Source organism: Ciconia boyciana, chromosome 10, assembly GCF_034638445.1.
Source record: "Ciconia boyciana chromosome 10, ASM3463844v1, whole genome shotgun sequence".
In the NCBI taxonomy this organism is placed as follows: Eukaryota; Metazoa; Chordata; class Aves; order Ciconiiformes; family Ciconiidae; genus Ciconia; species Ciconia boyciana.
The window spans coordinates 2,916,461-2,932,135 of record NC_132943.1 but is presented as its reverse complement, the minus strand read 5'-3'; the positions used below and the strand labels follow the sequence as shown (position 1 = coordinate 2,932,135).

At 47.8% G+C, this 15,675-nt stretch overlaps 1 protein-coding gene across 5 annotated transcripts in view; it reads left to right on the top strand.

Moving 5' to 3' along the window:
* LYPD6 (LY6/PLAUR domain containing 6) overlaps positions 1-15,469 on the top strand; it is a 39,943-nt gene extending 24,474 nt beyond the window's left edge. For all 5 annotated transcript variants that reach the window (XM_072875008.1, XM_072875005.1, XM_072875007.1 and 2 more), the window contains 4 exons: positions 3,086-3,246; positions 4,722-4,820; positions 10,446-10,576; positions 11,616-15,469. In XM_072875008.1, the coding sequence (XP_072731109.1) occupies positions 3,129-3,246; positions 4,722-4,820; positions 10,446-10,576; positions 11,616-11,819 (552 nt within the window). In that variant the 5' untranslated portion in view covers positions 3,086-3,128 and the 3' untranslated portion in view covers positions 11,820-15,469. The remainder of the gene's footprint in view (positions 1-3,085; positions 3,247-4,721; positions 4,821-10,445; positions 10,577-11,615) is intronic.
* Positions 15,470-15,675: the final 206 nt, after the last annotated feature.

Sequence of the window (15,675 nt, the reverse complement as noted above, 5' to 3'; positions counted from 1 at the left end):
TATTTTCTCAATCGGATGGAGTATATATATACATGTATTTTGCCCCCTGTGAAAGACAGAACTATGTGTACCCATGTAGATACTCAGAGTATTTGTGAAATATTGAGTGCTCAGGTTCCTGACAGTAGGTACTTCCATCTATGCAGAATTATCTATTTTATACTATCTATGTGTGTGTGAAACAACCCGGTAGAACATGCTTGCTGTGAAGAGCGGTGACTGTAACGGTGGCGGGTGTTTTGTTCAATAAATACTTTCTATTTCAGTAACTGCCATAGTTCAGAACAGTGGCCAGCCTGGCCTTGCTCTGGTCCGCTCAGAATTGTTTTGTAACACAGAAGGGTTTTAATTTTAATTCCTTACCTATAATTAAACCTGTTTCAAACATATAAAATAGAGGTGGGGAAGTGAATTCTATATATTTATTTGTGCTTCTTGCAACTCATTAGAAGCGGTGTTGGCAATTAAGCTACTTGTAATTACAAGAGGCACGATGTGAGTATTTTTAGCGTGCAGCTGGAGGATTTCTGCCACCCTTTCAGGCCGGACTAACAGCCACTTGTCTTCTGAATCTGACGCCAAGGCAAGTACTAACAGCTACACGCAGACATTTGGAGATGGGCTGAGGTAAGCAATTCGTCCCATAACAGGGAGCACGTATGAGAGAGGGAAAACTGGTGTCCTCAACTGGAAGACTTTGATCAGCACTGTAAATACAAGTGGGTTTTGTGATTATGATGAGAAAACCCAACAAATTCATTTCTTCTTATACTTGGGAGGAATTCTTGCCATTATTTTAATCTTGCTATGTTTTAACTTAAAATCTTGCTATTTTTCCTTTATGTTGATAACATATGTTAATCATAGGTTGCTGCTGAGAGTTGTGTTGAGCTCTCTTTGGGATGGGGGTCCTAATTTTTTTTGTACTATAACGCAGGATTGCTGCTGAGACCGTGTGAACCGACAAAGAGTTTCACTGCAAACTGCTGATTTCTTGAAATGAAAAATGGGTCTTGTAAAATCTGCCTTGTTTTGTTTGGGATAAAAAATAATCCAAAAATCCCTCTCTCCTCCAAATTATCCTAACAGTATGAATATTAAGCAATTTCCACATGTGAAACCCAGTTGCCGTTGAGTAGCTCTGGTCAAGCAGTGAGCAGAGAGGCTGATGTGTGTGCGGGGATGGACAGGTCTCCTCTTGGGTAGGAAAGGACAAGACTCAGCTCAGGAGTCCAAACACATCTTGTTTCCTCGTGCTGAGCATCGCGTGTGACTTGCGTTACGTACAGATACGTGCCCCGAAAGCAAACTCTCCCGGACGGGAGTGTGTCTACCTGGTGGCGTTGCTTGTGCAGCTGATGGCCCCTGTTGTCGCCCCTGTTGTCCTCAGCTCAGCACCATCAGGACAGCATCACCATTTGGCCAGCTCAGCTCCAAGTCCGTGTGTATTTAGCCATGAGGAACCCAAAAATGTGACTAGTCCTAAATCCATGCATGTACGCGGCTCCGTCACCGAGGTGGGCTCCAGCTGGCTTTGCTGGGGGCTCTTCCTCCAGACCCCACAGAGAGCTGCTGCTCCCATTTCTTTTGTCTTTCACGTGGTTGGGAGAGGTTGTTTTATTTCCTTTCTGCTTCTAATCAGGATTTCATTTTCCCCTGGCTGATACGCATCTGTGGAGTAAACCCAATGGAAATCGGCATTTCCCTCTTTGTAAGGTTAAAACAACAAAGTCTGATGCACCACACTGTGTGTTATCTGTTTCCCTCACTATTTTTATGGATTTCACAGTGTTTTAATAAAAAGGCTGTTTTCAGATAAGAGCCAAGGATAATGACAGTCCTCGCCACGGCCATCGTGCTAGTCCTGTGTGGGTCTCTGCTGCAAGACAAACATTTAGAGGCAGAGGTGGAAGGTTACATCGCGGCCCATGGAACATCTTTCCTGAAAAAAAAAAAAAAAAAAAAGCAAAAATTGATTTATTAAATAACAGCTACCACACTTTGAAAGTTGCTTAGGACATAGCTGGGTATTGCAGATCTCTTGGTGGAAAAAAAAAACAAAACCCAACCCTGTGTGTGCTGGATGGATGCCAGCGGCCAGGGGAAGCCGAGCGGCTCCTGCCTGGCTCGGCAGCCGCGTCCTCTCGGGGCTTTCCGGTCCCGCTTGGTTTCTGAGGCACGTTTTCATCATTTTTAAGGAATTGTAATAATATGAGCTGCGTATTGAACGATGCATTAGCCTTGTCTGTTCCTGGAGGGCTCCCCACAGCCTGGGCAGAGGGTTTGGGATGCTCCTGAAAGCTGCTGGTTTTTGGGATGGCTTCACGAGCGGTACCGCGGCAGGTATTTGTTTCTGCTGAAGTTAGTTCCCTTCATTCAGGGATGTGGGAAAAATACTCTGCATCGTTTGCCACAGAGGGAATAAGACTCTTCGGAGCACGGATGAGGAAAATGCAATAATCATTTTATGTTATGAACAGCAGCCAGCTGAGGTTAGAGACAACCTGCAGCAGCTGGAGCTCCTCGCCTTTCCTGAGATATGTGGAAAGTAATGTGGAGCTTCTGGTTTGCCAAAAAGGTGCATTTTTGAAGGGTGTGAGCCTGTGTTGGAGTGTGGGTGTGGGAGACCCATTGCTGCTCCCCTGGGCATCCCAACAGGTCTCCAGCTACCCTGTTTCCTTTCTTCCCGGTCTAATTCTGCAATTTTCCAGTATTCTCTAAAAGAAGCAGTTAAATCCAATTGCAGTGCAGTCTCCGATGACTTTATCAACATCCTACTGAGGTTTTTGAAAACCAGTTGCCGACCGGTGAAACTGTAAACAGTGACAAACCCGACCGCCCTTCCCCTTGGCTCCCGTTTGCAGCTCTCTGGCTGGGAGCGGGTTTGCCCGAGTCCTTTTCCCAGGCGGTGCCAGGGATGTCACCGAGCGAATGTAACGACACCGCTGCCTGCCCCTGCGGGAGGGCAGCTGAAGGCTCATGAGAGCATCACGGTTTTGGTGAGGTTGGGTTGCTGGGGGCCGAGGTGGTGGCCGGGCTCCTTGCGGCTTTGCTCTGCTCACCTCTGTTCTCTGCTATTGCCCAGGTGAGGTTTTTCGGCCACCGCATGAGTACGGCTTTGCCCGGCGATGGCCTCGCAGCCCACGCCGGCGTGGGTGCTGCTGCTCAGCCTGCTGGCCAGCTGCCTGCCAGCCGTGCAGCCCAGGGACTTCACCGTGAAGGACATCGTCTACCTCCACCCTTCCAGTAAGCCACCTTTGCGCGGGCTGCAAAGCCACGGCCGGCCGTGGCATGGGGGTAAGGACGAGGGCGAACGTGTGTTAAGGCAGCAGAAACATTGGGGTTGAGCTGAATGCTGAGCAAAGATTAAATAAATATCCCCAGTGCTCATAAAACTAGTTGATATAAAACCAGACCGTTGCTTCTCAAAGGGGTTAAAGGACAGGTGGGGTTACGGGCAGTTGCTGAGCATGTCAGGAGCTTTTTGTTCACCATTTTCTGTTCCTCAGTAATCTCTCTGGCCATAAGACCAAGCCCCACGGCCACGCAGTTTGCCCAAGCACATCAATAGCTGTGAGCAAGGGCCAAACACAACCATTTGCAGCTGTGGCACCAACCAAGCAATGCTATAGCAAAGTTATGCATCTTTACGCCTTCCATGGACTCTCCTTTCACTAGTCTGTTCACTTCATCAGATACAAACTTGTTTAATGCTAGAAGAAGACAGCTGTGCCTTCCATCTAGTCCCAGAGAAAACTCACCGCCTTTCTGAATTTGGCTGAAAATTCTGTACAAGGAAGATGAAATTCCTGTTTTATGCCGTAACCACGACCTGCTAGAGGGCCAGGGTGAGAGGGTTGAATTTAATTAGTGCTGTTGTGTTGTCCCACCCCAAGCTGTTGCTTGAGGGCAGCACCAGCCCCACCAGAGATGCTCCCACCAGAGATGCTTACCCGGAGGAGCCTGGGGAAACAAGCAGTGAAAGCCTCTTGCTTCACCTCTCGTACTGAACGGGGTCTGGCCCAGAGCCGGTGGGCAAGGGGAGGAGGTGAAGAGGAGGGAGAGAAGTGCCCTGTGAGGCTGCGGAGGTTCAGCTTACTTCGCCCCGTGGAGATAAATGTGACCCGTTCACCATTTGGCTTCTGAGAAGGTGGCAGCATCTTGAAGATGTATTGAATGCGCTACAGAAGCCCTGCCAGGAGACCACTTAAGAAGTTACGCTCTTCGTTGAGCGAGATAAATTAGGACGGAGTCTGCTGTTAAAAACTGGAGGTTCAGCAAATTGATTTTCTTTCCTTTGGGGACATCAGCCTGCCTTCAAAAGGGGTAGCTCGTTTCCTCGGTGGGACAGTTTCCAGAAGTATTTTAATCCATCTGATATGTTGTTATCAGCACTGATAAAGTAGCAGTATTGGACGTGAGCTCTGATACCAAGAGAATAAGTACTCCTTGCTCACATTAACTCCCTTTGAAGTCAGCAGTGGGCACTTTTGCTAGGTAAACACGGTTGAACTGAGTCCTTATTGAATCTGTATGTGCCTTTCCCGCATTGCTATTTGGTGATAGGATTTTTACAAATCAGGACCAACTTGATGAAGTTGACAGGTATACTTGTAGAAAGATATGTCTAAAGAGAACAAATGCTGTTGTGTGCCTCTGAAAAGAGTAGTAGAACCAGATTAATTGGCTTGTTTTAACTGAATATTTTCTATTCCTTTCAGCCACACCGTATCCTCACGGATTTAAATGTTTCACCTGCGAAAAGGCAGCAGATAATTACGAATGCAACCGATGGGCTCCGGATGTCTATTGTCCCAGAGGTAACCACCTGCATGCTAGCGTTTAATATAAACCCACCTTACAACAACCGCTCGCTGTCCCCATGGCAGGGACAGCCCTGGGCCCCCATTATTCCTCACGCGTACTCGGATGCCGGTGATTGCTGCTCCCGCTTGTAAGCCTCCTCAACAAGAAAGATGTGTAAGCGATACGAGTAATCCTTTAAGCTTTTCTGTCTCTGCAGTGGATGAAGTTTAGGACTTTCATCTACTCCCCGTACTCCTCTAGCTCAGCTGGAAATTAAATCAGGCTGATGTTTATTTAAGGGTTGTATTTCTCTTACTGGTGAGTACGGGACCGGTTCTTGCTTTGTTCGCTTCCCTCCCCTATGGCACAAGCCCACACTTCAGGGCAGCTGAGATGGCCTCTTTTCAGCCGGCATCAAGATATTTTCAATATTTTGGGCTCCTAACTCCCATCGGAGTCTGAAGTTGGGAACAGCTCAGAAAGAGCTTTGGGATCCAGGCACCCAAATATCAGATCCAGGTATCAGTGAGACCCTCAGATCTCCCCCTCCCTTACCGCTTCTCTTTTTGAGGCACTCACAAGCATTAAGGTTGTCCACAGCCCCTGACGAAGCCCTGGACACGGGCTGGACGTGGACCGTGTCTCACCAGTGTGGGCACCACGTGTGGGCAGGAGGCAGCTGCCACGGCAGCCGGGGCCGCGCGGGCAGAGGGATGCTGCCGGGGCTCACCGCTCCCCTGGTCCTTTCCGTAGGCTCGGCAGCGCTGTTCAGCATCCATCCGGAATGTCTGTGGTCTGTTGTGGGACATTACAAGTGCCCTCCAAAATATTTATTTTGGAAAGAGAAAGACCGTAACCTGCACTGCAGGGACGAACCAGCTGTTTTTGCAGCCTGTGTCAGAGTGCGTTATCTGTCGGAGAATTTATTTGCTTTGAGCTCAAATCGGCACAACATCAACAACAATAAAAGAGATCGGGCTGGCTGGCATCAGATGAGACCAATATTCATGGACGCTCCCTGCTTTGACAGGAGTAGGTGGTCTTTAAATGACCAAGGACGGTGTTACCCACAGTACAAGGAGAGAGGCGTGACTCCAAGGTCTGCCTTTAGTAACAACCAGCAGAAACGACTTGACCCCCAAAAAGTGCTAATCTGGAAAGAGAAGTTAGTACTTAATAGCTGTTTAGGGGAGGGGAAGAGCATGCTTTGGTGCATCTGTAACTCATCAGCTGTGTTCATCCAGACCGGAGCTGCTAGTTGCGGTCACCAGCCCTCCTGCCTGCTGGTACAAACACCCACTGTTCGTGAAGCAAGGATGGGGTTTTAGCCAGGAGAAGGGGCTAGCTGGAAATCTGAGTCTATCTTTAATCTTCAGAACAGAGGACTTCTTATCTCCTTAAAATGGAGGGAGTCGATACCGCTTTACTCCAGGCAGAGCGTGTTAGTGCCCAGACTGCCCCGACATCGCGTGCCTTGGGGCTGGAGCACGGCTTTGCCTGCGGCACGGACCCCCTGCCCCTCGCTGCTGGCTTTTGGGCGAGAGCACTGCTGAGTCAGCAGTCACTGTGTTTCAGACGACTGGGGAACGGGCCTGGGCTTAAATGCTCTGTCCTTATTCTGTGCAGTGGAAGCAAAGCTGATAATGTCATTGCTCCCCACGCTGCAGAAATCAGCCATTGCTTCGGGATGCCTCATCACCGATGGCTTTTGTTGGCGTCTCTTAGCTTTACCTCCGATACACTTCCACATCAGGAAGCTTTTATTAAGCCAGCGTTTTTCTTTGTTGCTTTCATTTTCAAATGTGGTTTTGAGTTCGTGTAAGGAAGCCGCAGAAACGCAAGCTGAGGTTTGAGGCGTGACTCCAGGCGTGCTCTGGGGGCTGGGGTGATCTGCTCAGGTAACCACCTTGTCTCTGGGGGTCAGAGGGGTATGCTTATGGCATTGCCTCCCTCGCTGCAGTGACCCGAACCCTCGCTGGTTTGCTTGGGTTAAGTGGTGGGAGAAAACGAGAGAACTCCATCCTAGTATTTGCTAGGATTGTTTTTTTTTTAAAAGACAGAATGCTATTAAAACTAAGGAAAACAAAATATTTTCATTAACTATAATGTAGGACTTAGAGGGAACCACATTTGGTGTATAACCAAATTCATTATAATGGAGAGTAAAAACATGAACCCCTGTATTGAACAGCGATTAGAAAAAGCATTTCCTAGAAGGCAGGCCTCCTGCTGTGCATTAACCATGTTTTCTGTTATTTATTAGCTTCAGCTCAAGCAGAAACTGTGTTAATGATCTAATTTGTATGGAGATACTGCGCTCAAAATACTCCCAGTACTCTATTTTTGGATGGCCTGTGGGTGGGCTGACATCTCGATGATGGCCACCACCACCACCGTGATGTTCCAGCCACCGCAGGCGGCACCCGCAAGCGCTGTTAGAGGCTGCGGTTTGGGAAACGGGCTCTCAAAAGTCAACGTGTGACTCTGGGCCTTTTGAAATACCGGATTCGGTGTTTCCCTGCCCACTCCTGGCAGGTTGAGACTGCGGCCGTCTGCTGTGTCCAGGCGTTTGCAGATACCTCGTAGCTGAAGCACGTCATGCAGTCTTTGCAAGACAGTTCCAGCACAGGAAGGAAAAATGCCAAAGAAGAGGTGACGGTGTCACCTGTCATGGCGGGGGTCAGTGTAAATCGACGGCCCTGAAAATCCCCCAAATAATCACATAGAGCAACATCTCGTTTTCAAATGCTTTTGTAATGGAATGTGTTGCTGGATAGCCTGAATATTACACCACAACCAGCCTGGCTCTCCAGTGCCTTTAAAGACACCCCGGAACTGCAAAATTCAGGAAACCTAAATCCATGCTTTTTGGATACCATACCACCAAGACCCATCCCTACCCTGTGGCCGTACTGCTGCCTGGCTTGGGCACCACCGAACTTAGAAGCATCAACTTTCATGCTGCAATGTCTTATTTGAATCACTCTAAATTTCTCTGATGTTTTTGGTAAAATTTTTATAGCACTGAGCCCGTGTTCTTCACGGGCTCAGCTTGGAGTTCCTCCTCCATCCCTCTGGCAGGCAGCCCCCCCGGTCTGCAGAGCAGTCGCTATGGGTTAGACGTGGTGACGTTCCTCACCTCTGCTTTGCTCTGGGCTCTCCCAGCGCTCTCTGGCCCAATCCTTTTCATAGCGCCTGTCTTCATTACGCTTAGCCTGCTCTGAGAAGAGAGGCAAACCTGAATGCAGTGCAAAAATTAATATTAATTTGAGTGAGGGGATTTTGTTGCTTATTGTGGATTTACTCTGTAGCTGCAGCCCTGCCTTGCAGGAGATGATAGCCATCAGTGACGGCTGTGCGAGGAGAGCGTGCTTGGTCCTTCTGTGCAGGGGAAAATACATATGTCCAAGGTGATTGCACAATATTTTCTAAAAACACACTTGGAAGAAAGAACGAAACAGCCTTAAAAGAGTTACGGGGTGCTAGAAGCTTTATTTGTTCCATCTGGGACCTGTCAAGGGTACGCTCCACTGCACAGACAGAGCCGTTGCAGGAGGAATAAAGCTCCAGTGATGCACGCCCAGATTTGCTGGGGAATAGCACTTCCAGGCAAGGTCCTGGGAGAAGCTCAAAGCCATCGTGCAGAGAGTGCTCCCCTTGGGGTAAAACTGAGTGTCGTGGTTTAACCCCAGCCGGCAACTCAGCACCACGCGGCTGCTCGCCCACTCCCCCCCGGTGGGATGGGGAGAGAATCGGAAGAGTAAAAGTGAGAACACTCTTGGGCTGAGATAAAGGCAGTTTAATGGGGAAAGCAAAAGCTGCGCACAAGCAAAGCAAAGCAAGGAATTCCTTCACTGCTTCCCATGGGCAGGCAGGTGCTCAGCCATCTCCAGGACAGCAGGGCTCCAGCACGCGTAACCGTGACTTGGGAAGACGAACGCCATCGCTCCGAACGTCCCCCTTCCTTCTTCTTCCCCAGCTTTATACACTGAGCATGACGCCGTATGGCGTGGAATGTCCCTTTGGGCAGTTTGGATCAACTGTCCTGGCTGTGCCCCCTCCAGCTTCTTCTGCCCCTGGCAGAGCACGGGGAGCTGAGAAGCCCTTGACCAGTGCAGCAACAACTAAAACGTCTCTGTGTTATCAACGCTGTTTTCAGCACAAATCCAAAACACAGCCCCATACCAGCCACTATGAAGAAAATTAACTCTATCTCAGCTGAAACCAGGACACTGAGCTTCACCCCTTAGCGCAGGAGAGCCTGGCAAACGCATTAAAAGCTGCGTGTTGCAGCCCTGGCCGGTTTGAAGGAAGACAGAACACCGAGCATCCCCAGCCTCTGGTGATAAGTTAAGTCTGTTTGCTGTGGGTATTGCACTTGAGTTAAGAGCAGGTCAAAGATATGACAGATGTCTGAGGAGTTTTATTGCCTAATGAATAACGTGTTCAGTCGGCAGTCTCACTCGGCTGTTGCCAAATGCCTAAAACATGAGAAGTATGCAGGGCTTTGCCCATCGGAGATGAGGGCTGAACAGGAATGTTCACTTAAAATTAATTACACTCCTTTTTTCCCTCTGTGAAAGCAACAATTTTATTAATAATAAGGTTGATTAATAAAGAAGCAAGGTATAATTTAGACAAGAAATATATAATGGCATGTTTCCTGTGTTGAAAATCCACTGTTTTCGTCTTGGAGTGCTAGGAAGGGGAACAGCACCTTCAGCTTCCCTCTGATGACTAAAGCATGAAATAAACCCAAGTTCCTTTACGCCCGAGGATAAGCACAGCACTTGTCAGTCATCCTGCTTTGAATTTTCTGTGTGTTTTACAAGTGTCAGTAGAGGAGTAGCTTAAAAAAGGAGGAGGAGGAGGATGGTGTCCCTTGGGGACAAGGGAGCCCACAGGAGAAGCGTGCAGACGATGCGATGGGCGTACCGGGGACACAGTCCATTTCAGGGTGCCTTTTCCAAAGCCTGGGAAACAGAAACACAGAAGTCTTCCCAACTGTTCCGCCGGTCTTTTGGCATTATTTTATAGATGATAAAGCTGAGGAACAGAGAGGGTGAAGGATCTTCTCTGGGCTATGCAGGAGCTGTGGGAGAGCCGGGATCAGAGCATGAGCGGCGAGGACAGCTTGGATGAGCCGTTAGGATATAGGGAAAGGCGTCTCCAAGGTGTCATGCTTTAGGCAGTTCTACAGAATTAATGGCTGTGCATGAACCTAGGAAAAAATTAAACCTATACAAATGAAAGTCAGCTTCAGACATAAACAGGTATTGTGAATGTTTTCTTTTTTTACAGGCAGTTCCTATGAAACTAACAGTGCACAAGGTTTGGGGTGTTTATCTGAACCTGCCTCCGTAACTTGATTATCCAATGTACGTTTATCTGTAACATATAGACCCACATCAGTACTGGAAGCAAATCTCCATGTTCCAGAGTGCTTTGAAACCTCAGGTTTGCATGTGGGTGTGTGTATTTAGTGACATTTATGTATAGCAATAAATACATCAAAATTATCTTTTTTTTAAATCCCACGATTTGAAAAAAAATCTAAGACTTCTTTCCTATTTCTTCCTATTTGTAGATTATCACAAAACTTGAATTTGACAGGTAAACATATTTTTCTGTCTTTCTAGGTACAAGATACTGCTTTAGCCAACACATGATGAAAGTTACTGGAGAAAGCGTATCTGTCACCAAACGCTGTGTACCATTAGAGGACTGTCTGTCTACGGGATGCACCTATGTAAAGCATGAAGAGTACAAGGTATAGGCTAAAAATTGCCTTTTTCTCATATGAAAACTGAGCACAATCCTTCTGGCCTCGACCAGAAGTCTGACTGGTTCAGTGGGTAAATCAGCATCTTCAAAAATGAAATTTCGCTTCTTAACGAGCTCCAGCTCATTTCCATTTGTTACAGAAACACAGGAATAACCTCTCCCAGAACAAAAGAATAATCTCTTTAACTAAGCCTCCTGCCAGCAGCCCAGGGGAGCGAACCACTCCCTTCTGCCTGAGGAGTGCTTTGCCTGTTTGGTCCCCTCTGCTCTGCGACGGGTGCTCGCCGACCATCTCTTGGTTTTCTTACTGAAACGGGCAGGGGAAAGCCCCAAAACCTTCGGAGCCGACCCTTTCTATCTGAATCAAACAGTTATTTTAAAGATTTTTTCCCGAAGGTCAATAGTTGACCTTTTTGAACTTCTCCAACAGGTTAAAATAAAAGAGTTTTCTGAGCTGCCAGGCACGCTGCAGCCCCATCTCTGTTTGGCACATAATTTTATGCTCTCTTGGCCTCGGGTGCGTTAGTCTTGTTGCTCTAAATCTCTGTCCCTGGCAGGGTACGGTAACTGCCCCTTCCGAGCCCTGAGAAGGCAGAGCTGCGTGTCCCTACGGGCGGCCACAGGAATTGTCTATCACTCCAGTGCCTCCACACTAGGTGACAGGCAACAAAAACCCCCCGGTATGAATAAATACTGAGCTCTTTGAGTTCTGGCTTGTGAGCTCTACTCCAGCCAAACAGCATGCGTTTTCATCAGTTGACTTTTTTGGGGATAGAAAAGAAAAGAGCCTCTTCCAAAATGGATGTGTCCTCCTTGCACCAGCCAACGTACCGTTCCGGTACAAGTGAAATTGTTCTCTGAGCAGATGGATTTAAAAAATGGGGGGGGGGGAGGAAATAAAAGGGGGGGCAGAAATCAGACTGGCCACTGTGCTCCTTTGCAAATGTCGTATTATTTCCCCTATGTCTTTATTCAATGGCAGTGGTATTTTTCAAGTCACCAAGTTAACACCTGGTTTTTCTCAGATCTGCACCTCCTGCTGTGAAGGAAGCATCTGCAACTTGCCACTACCAAGGAACACAACAGACGCCGTATTTACAACCCTCTCCCCCCTCAACAAAACACAGAGACTTTCACATCCCGTCCTGCTGACAACAGCGTGTCTCTGGTTGGGGTTGATGTCACAGCGCTGGGTCACGCTGTCACGCGTGGCGGGTCCGGGCAGCTGAGCTGAGTGAGAACATCTGCATGAACATTCAAGCTCTCCCTACGGAGCCTGCGCTTCGGAGCGGTCCTTGAAAGACTCGTTTTCCTCCTGATTTCTTGTTAATGATGAACGAGTGAGCCTGGGATGTAGAGGCATTTGAAGGAGGTAAAACCATCGCGTTTCTCTGCTGTTTTCTGAAGAAACTCATGCAAAATGTTCCCAGAATCCATGGCTGAGACCGATGCATACGCTTTTCTTAACGTCTGTCTTTTCTCCATGAAGAAACATTATTTAAAACTACTATACCACTGCCAGCTGCTAGTATCATCACTTACTCATTTGAAACTTCCTTGTTACAATTTGTCAGAGGACTAACTCCGGTGTCTCGATAACCTGTGTTGAGAACATATGGTAAATAATATATAGTCAGTATGTCTTTGCAGTCTGCCCACATCTCCTGCTCCTCGCGGAGAGGGCAGGAGGTTGTGGCAAGGCAGCAGGAGCTGGAAGGGCTGAGGTCAAGGGAGCAGCAGCAGCTTGGATCAGGCCAGCGTCGCGCACAGATGCTTCCTCCGAGGTTGTCCACCAGCAGGATGAAGAGCCACCCCCGTAACAACACACACTGGGAAGTGCAGAAAATCACTTTGGTTTATAAACTGAACCAGAAAAACTCTAAAAACTCTGTTGTTGGAGCATAATTAGAGGGGGAGGTGGGTGTGCAGGCCTTGACCTTCTCTTGAGTGGAGGAAGGCGTATGGAGAGCTAGTGGGGGGCCAGGCTGAGATGCTGGTGCCTGCCGAGCCGGGTTTCGGGGCTTTACGTGGTTTTGTATTTTGGCAGCCAGTCCTACAGCATGAGAGAGAGTTGATCCCGAATAGCTTCTGTTATTTTATTTAATGCACTCCCGCTATGGAGTATGGACTATTACGAGCTACAGCTGTAATTTGGTGACCTGTGTTGCTTGTTTTGCTCGGAAATCATGTATGCAATATTTATTTTTGTATGTTGAGTAGGATCTAAAGTGTTTAAAAGATTCTTAATACTGATATTGCCAGGGAAAATGGTTGTTTTGCAAGTGGGTAAGCCTGTAATATATATAAATTATCATAAATATATATATATAAAAAATGTTTTGCATCACTATTGAAAAAGAATCAGCTTTGGTTTGCAGGGTCACTAATAAAAGCAGGGTGTCCATGGACTTGGTTGAAAGTTAAAACAAACTTTTTTATAATTAATTGTTTGTTTGTTTTAAAAAACAACTATAGTCATAAATTGTTCTTTTATGAGTTAGTTTTTGGCTAGTCATGCTCCAAGGTAACTTGCGCTTTATCAAGTTACAGTATGCTTCTGCTCTGAAGGGCTGGTTTTGGTGAGTTATACGGTGAAAGGCAGATGAAGGAAGGAAGCCGATGCTGGAATCCAGATGCTTGGTAAACACCTCCAGTGCTTTGAAAGGGCTCCTGGAGGGTACCAGCAAGCCCTCACCTAGCAGCATCTGTGTTGGATACCATTAATAGCTGGAAAAGTGCAGATCTGAGCATGCAAGGTGCTGCCTTGAGTTTTGTGGCCTTTGGAGTGAACGCTGCTTGTACTCCCGGAGCTTTATTGGAGGCAAAGGAGGAGGAGAACCGAGAGCAGCGCTCCCGCTTTAGTTTCAGGTGATTTCTCTGGGGAAGAAAAGCACTCTGGAAGCCTCCGTGTGTTTTGCTGAGTGATGTTTTTTAAAATGTATATATACTTCATTGTGAAAAACTGAGCTTTGAACCCTGTTTCTTTCCTTTTTTTTAACTTTTTATATAAAACTAACTTTTTGGGGGCAAGGCTAGCAGACCTCACTCACAGACAAACCTTGCATTTTGTGTCCTTTCAGCTCCTCTGTGGCTTGCTCGCAGAGCGCTAGTATTAAGAGGGTAGTTGCAATCTGCTGTTTTACGCAAGCTAGACGTATCTCTGGAGACCCTGAAAAATCCACCCTGCAGTCTCTAGCAAGCCTGTCCCCCTTCTCTGCAAGCTTTCTCGAGCAGAGGAAGCCCAGTGCCGATTCACAGCGCTTACTCTGTAGGGCTTGGGGGAGAATGAGGTGGAGGGCGTTATGACTTCTCTGGCAGCAATTTAAATATTTATTTATTATTATTATTATCCTGCAAAAAGGGAGAGTTTAAGTCTGGAAGGACCTCGCGCAGCAGTTCAGCTGCTCCCCTGGGGCAGGGGTTAAACGTCGGCCGAGCGTTTCGGCAGTGCTGTTGCGTAGGAGCAGGGCCAGATCCAGGACGCACGCTTGGAGAACGTGTGTTGGAAAGCCAGCATGATGTGGAAACATGGGCATCTGGGAATACTCAGGAACATCTTGCTTACCCGTTCAGCTGAGGTGGGCTCGAGGCTCGGGGCCAGCAGATATTGCATGTGGCCAGCAGAAGCACCTCGTGGGGAGCTCCCTGCCGCCTCAGGGCTCACATGCTGGTGGTGGCAGCTCAGCTGGACACTTCAAGGATTTGTGTTTTTATTTTGGGCCTTGCTAAACACGTGAATTTAGGAGTCAATCAATAAGGTATCTAACCAACAGCAAGAAGCAGAAGTTACCTCCTGACCTGAGCTGACTGCCTTGGTCAATAGCTTACAGTCAGGTTTCTGCCTGTGTCTTCTGGCTTCTCTGTATGTCCTCTCCCTCTGTTTTCCGTATGTTTTCCAGTTTCATTGTTATTTAACAGAACTCACCAAGCCTAACCTGTGGTGTGGTAGCTCTGAGCTAGCTATGTATAACTGCGTGGGCTGAGCTGCAGGAATAACCGGATTTCTTCATAAGATGTTGGACTTTGAGGACCACTGCCGCCCCATGAAAGGTGTGGTGCCTGCAGTGAGATGACATGGGCTCCAGTGCGAGCTGGCTCGTCACGTGCACTAACAGACAGGAGCTTCATACTGCGTTTACGTGGACCTCAGACAGACCAGAGACCTTTTTGGGTACCTGGTACTGCTCTCTACCCACAAAGACTGGGATACCACCGAGCAAATTTAGTTTTTGGTGTTGTAGAGGTATTAAGCCAAGCCAGTTACTTCTACTCCCTTTGTAGTCAGTGGAGGAAAAAGTGGTATTTCGGGGCTGATTCATTGTATGTTAAGGGGGATGGTTAAATTGTCTCAGCTCGGGCACATGATGGACGTGCCTAGGAAAAGTAGCTGAGATAGATAGAAACACCGCATCCCACCGAGGGTATCCAGCTGCCAGCCACGCAGTTATGCCAAGACCAGTGCTTTGCAAATACCTGAGCAGGAGCCACTCCTAAGCACATCACCAGCTTTGCTCGGACCGTGACGTTGCTGCAGCTGGAGAAAGTCCTGGTTCTTCTGCCGTGCTGGTCCCTCTCCCCCACCAGTGTGCCACAGTTGTGCTCTTCAAAAGGGACCTGAGCACTGTCCAGCGGAGCTGCTAGCCCTGGCTGTGGTACGAGGATTATGGGCATTGAGCTTAAAAGAGCAAATTAAGGTGACTGAGACCAAGCGGGGAACCCGCACGGGATCCTCCCTGTACCAGCAGGTCGGTGTGCCCCGTCTGCCTGCGGAGCGGTTGGGGTTTTTTTAAAGCACATAAATGCTGAGCTGCACCGTATTTATTTTTAGGCTCTAGATATGTGATATTGCTTTTAAATGTCTAATTTTTTAACTCTTGTAAATGCTGTACATTTGTATAAATAAATATTTTAAATATTCAGGTGACGTGTGAGGTGTCTGACAACAACGTGCAATTGCTGTCACCAGCCCTGCTCTTCGGCGCGGTGCCACCCGCTGTGCTGGGACACTGCTGTCTGCTCCCCTGTCCCCTCGTCCTTTCTCTGATGTCCTATTAGCAAAAAAAAAAAAAGAAGAGAGCTATTTAG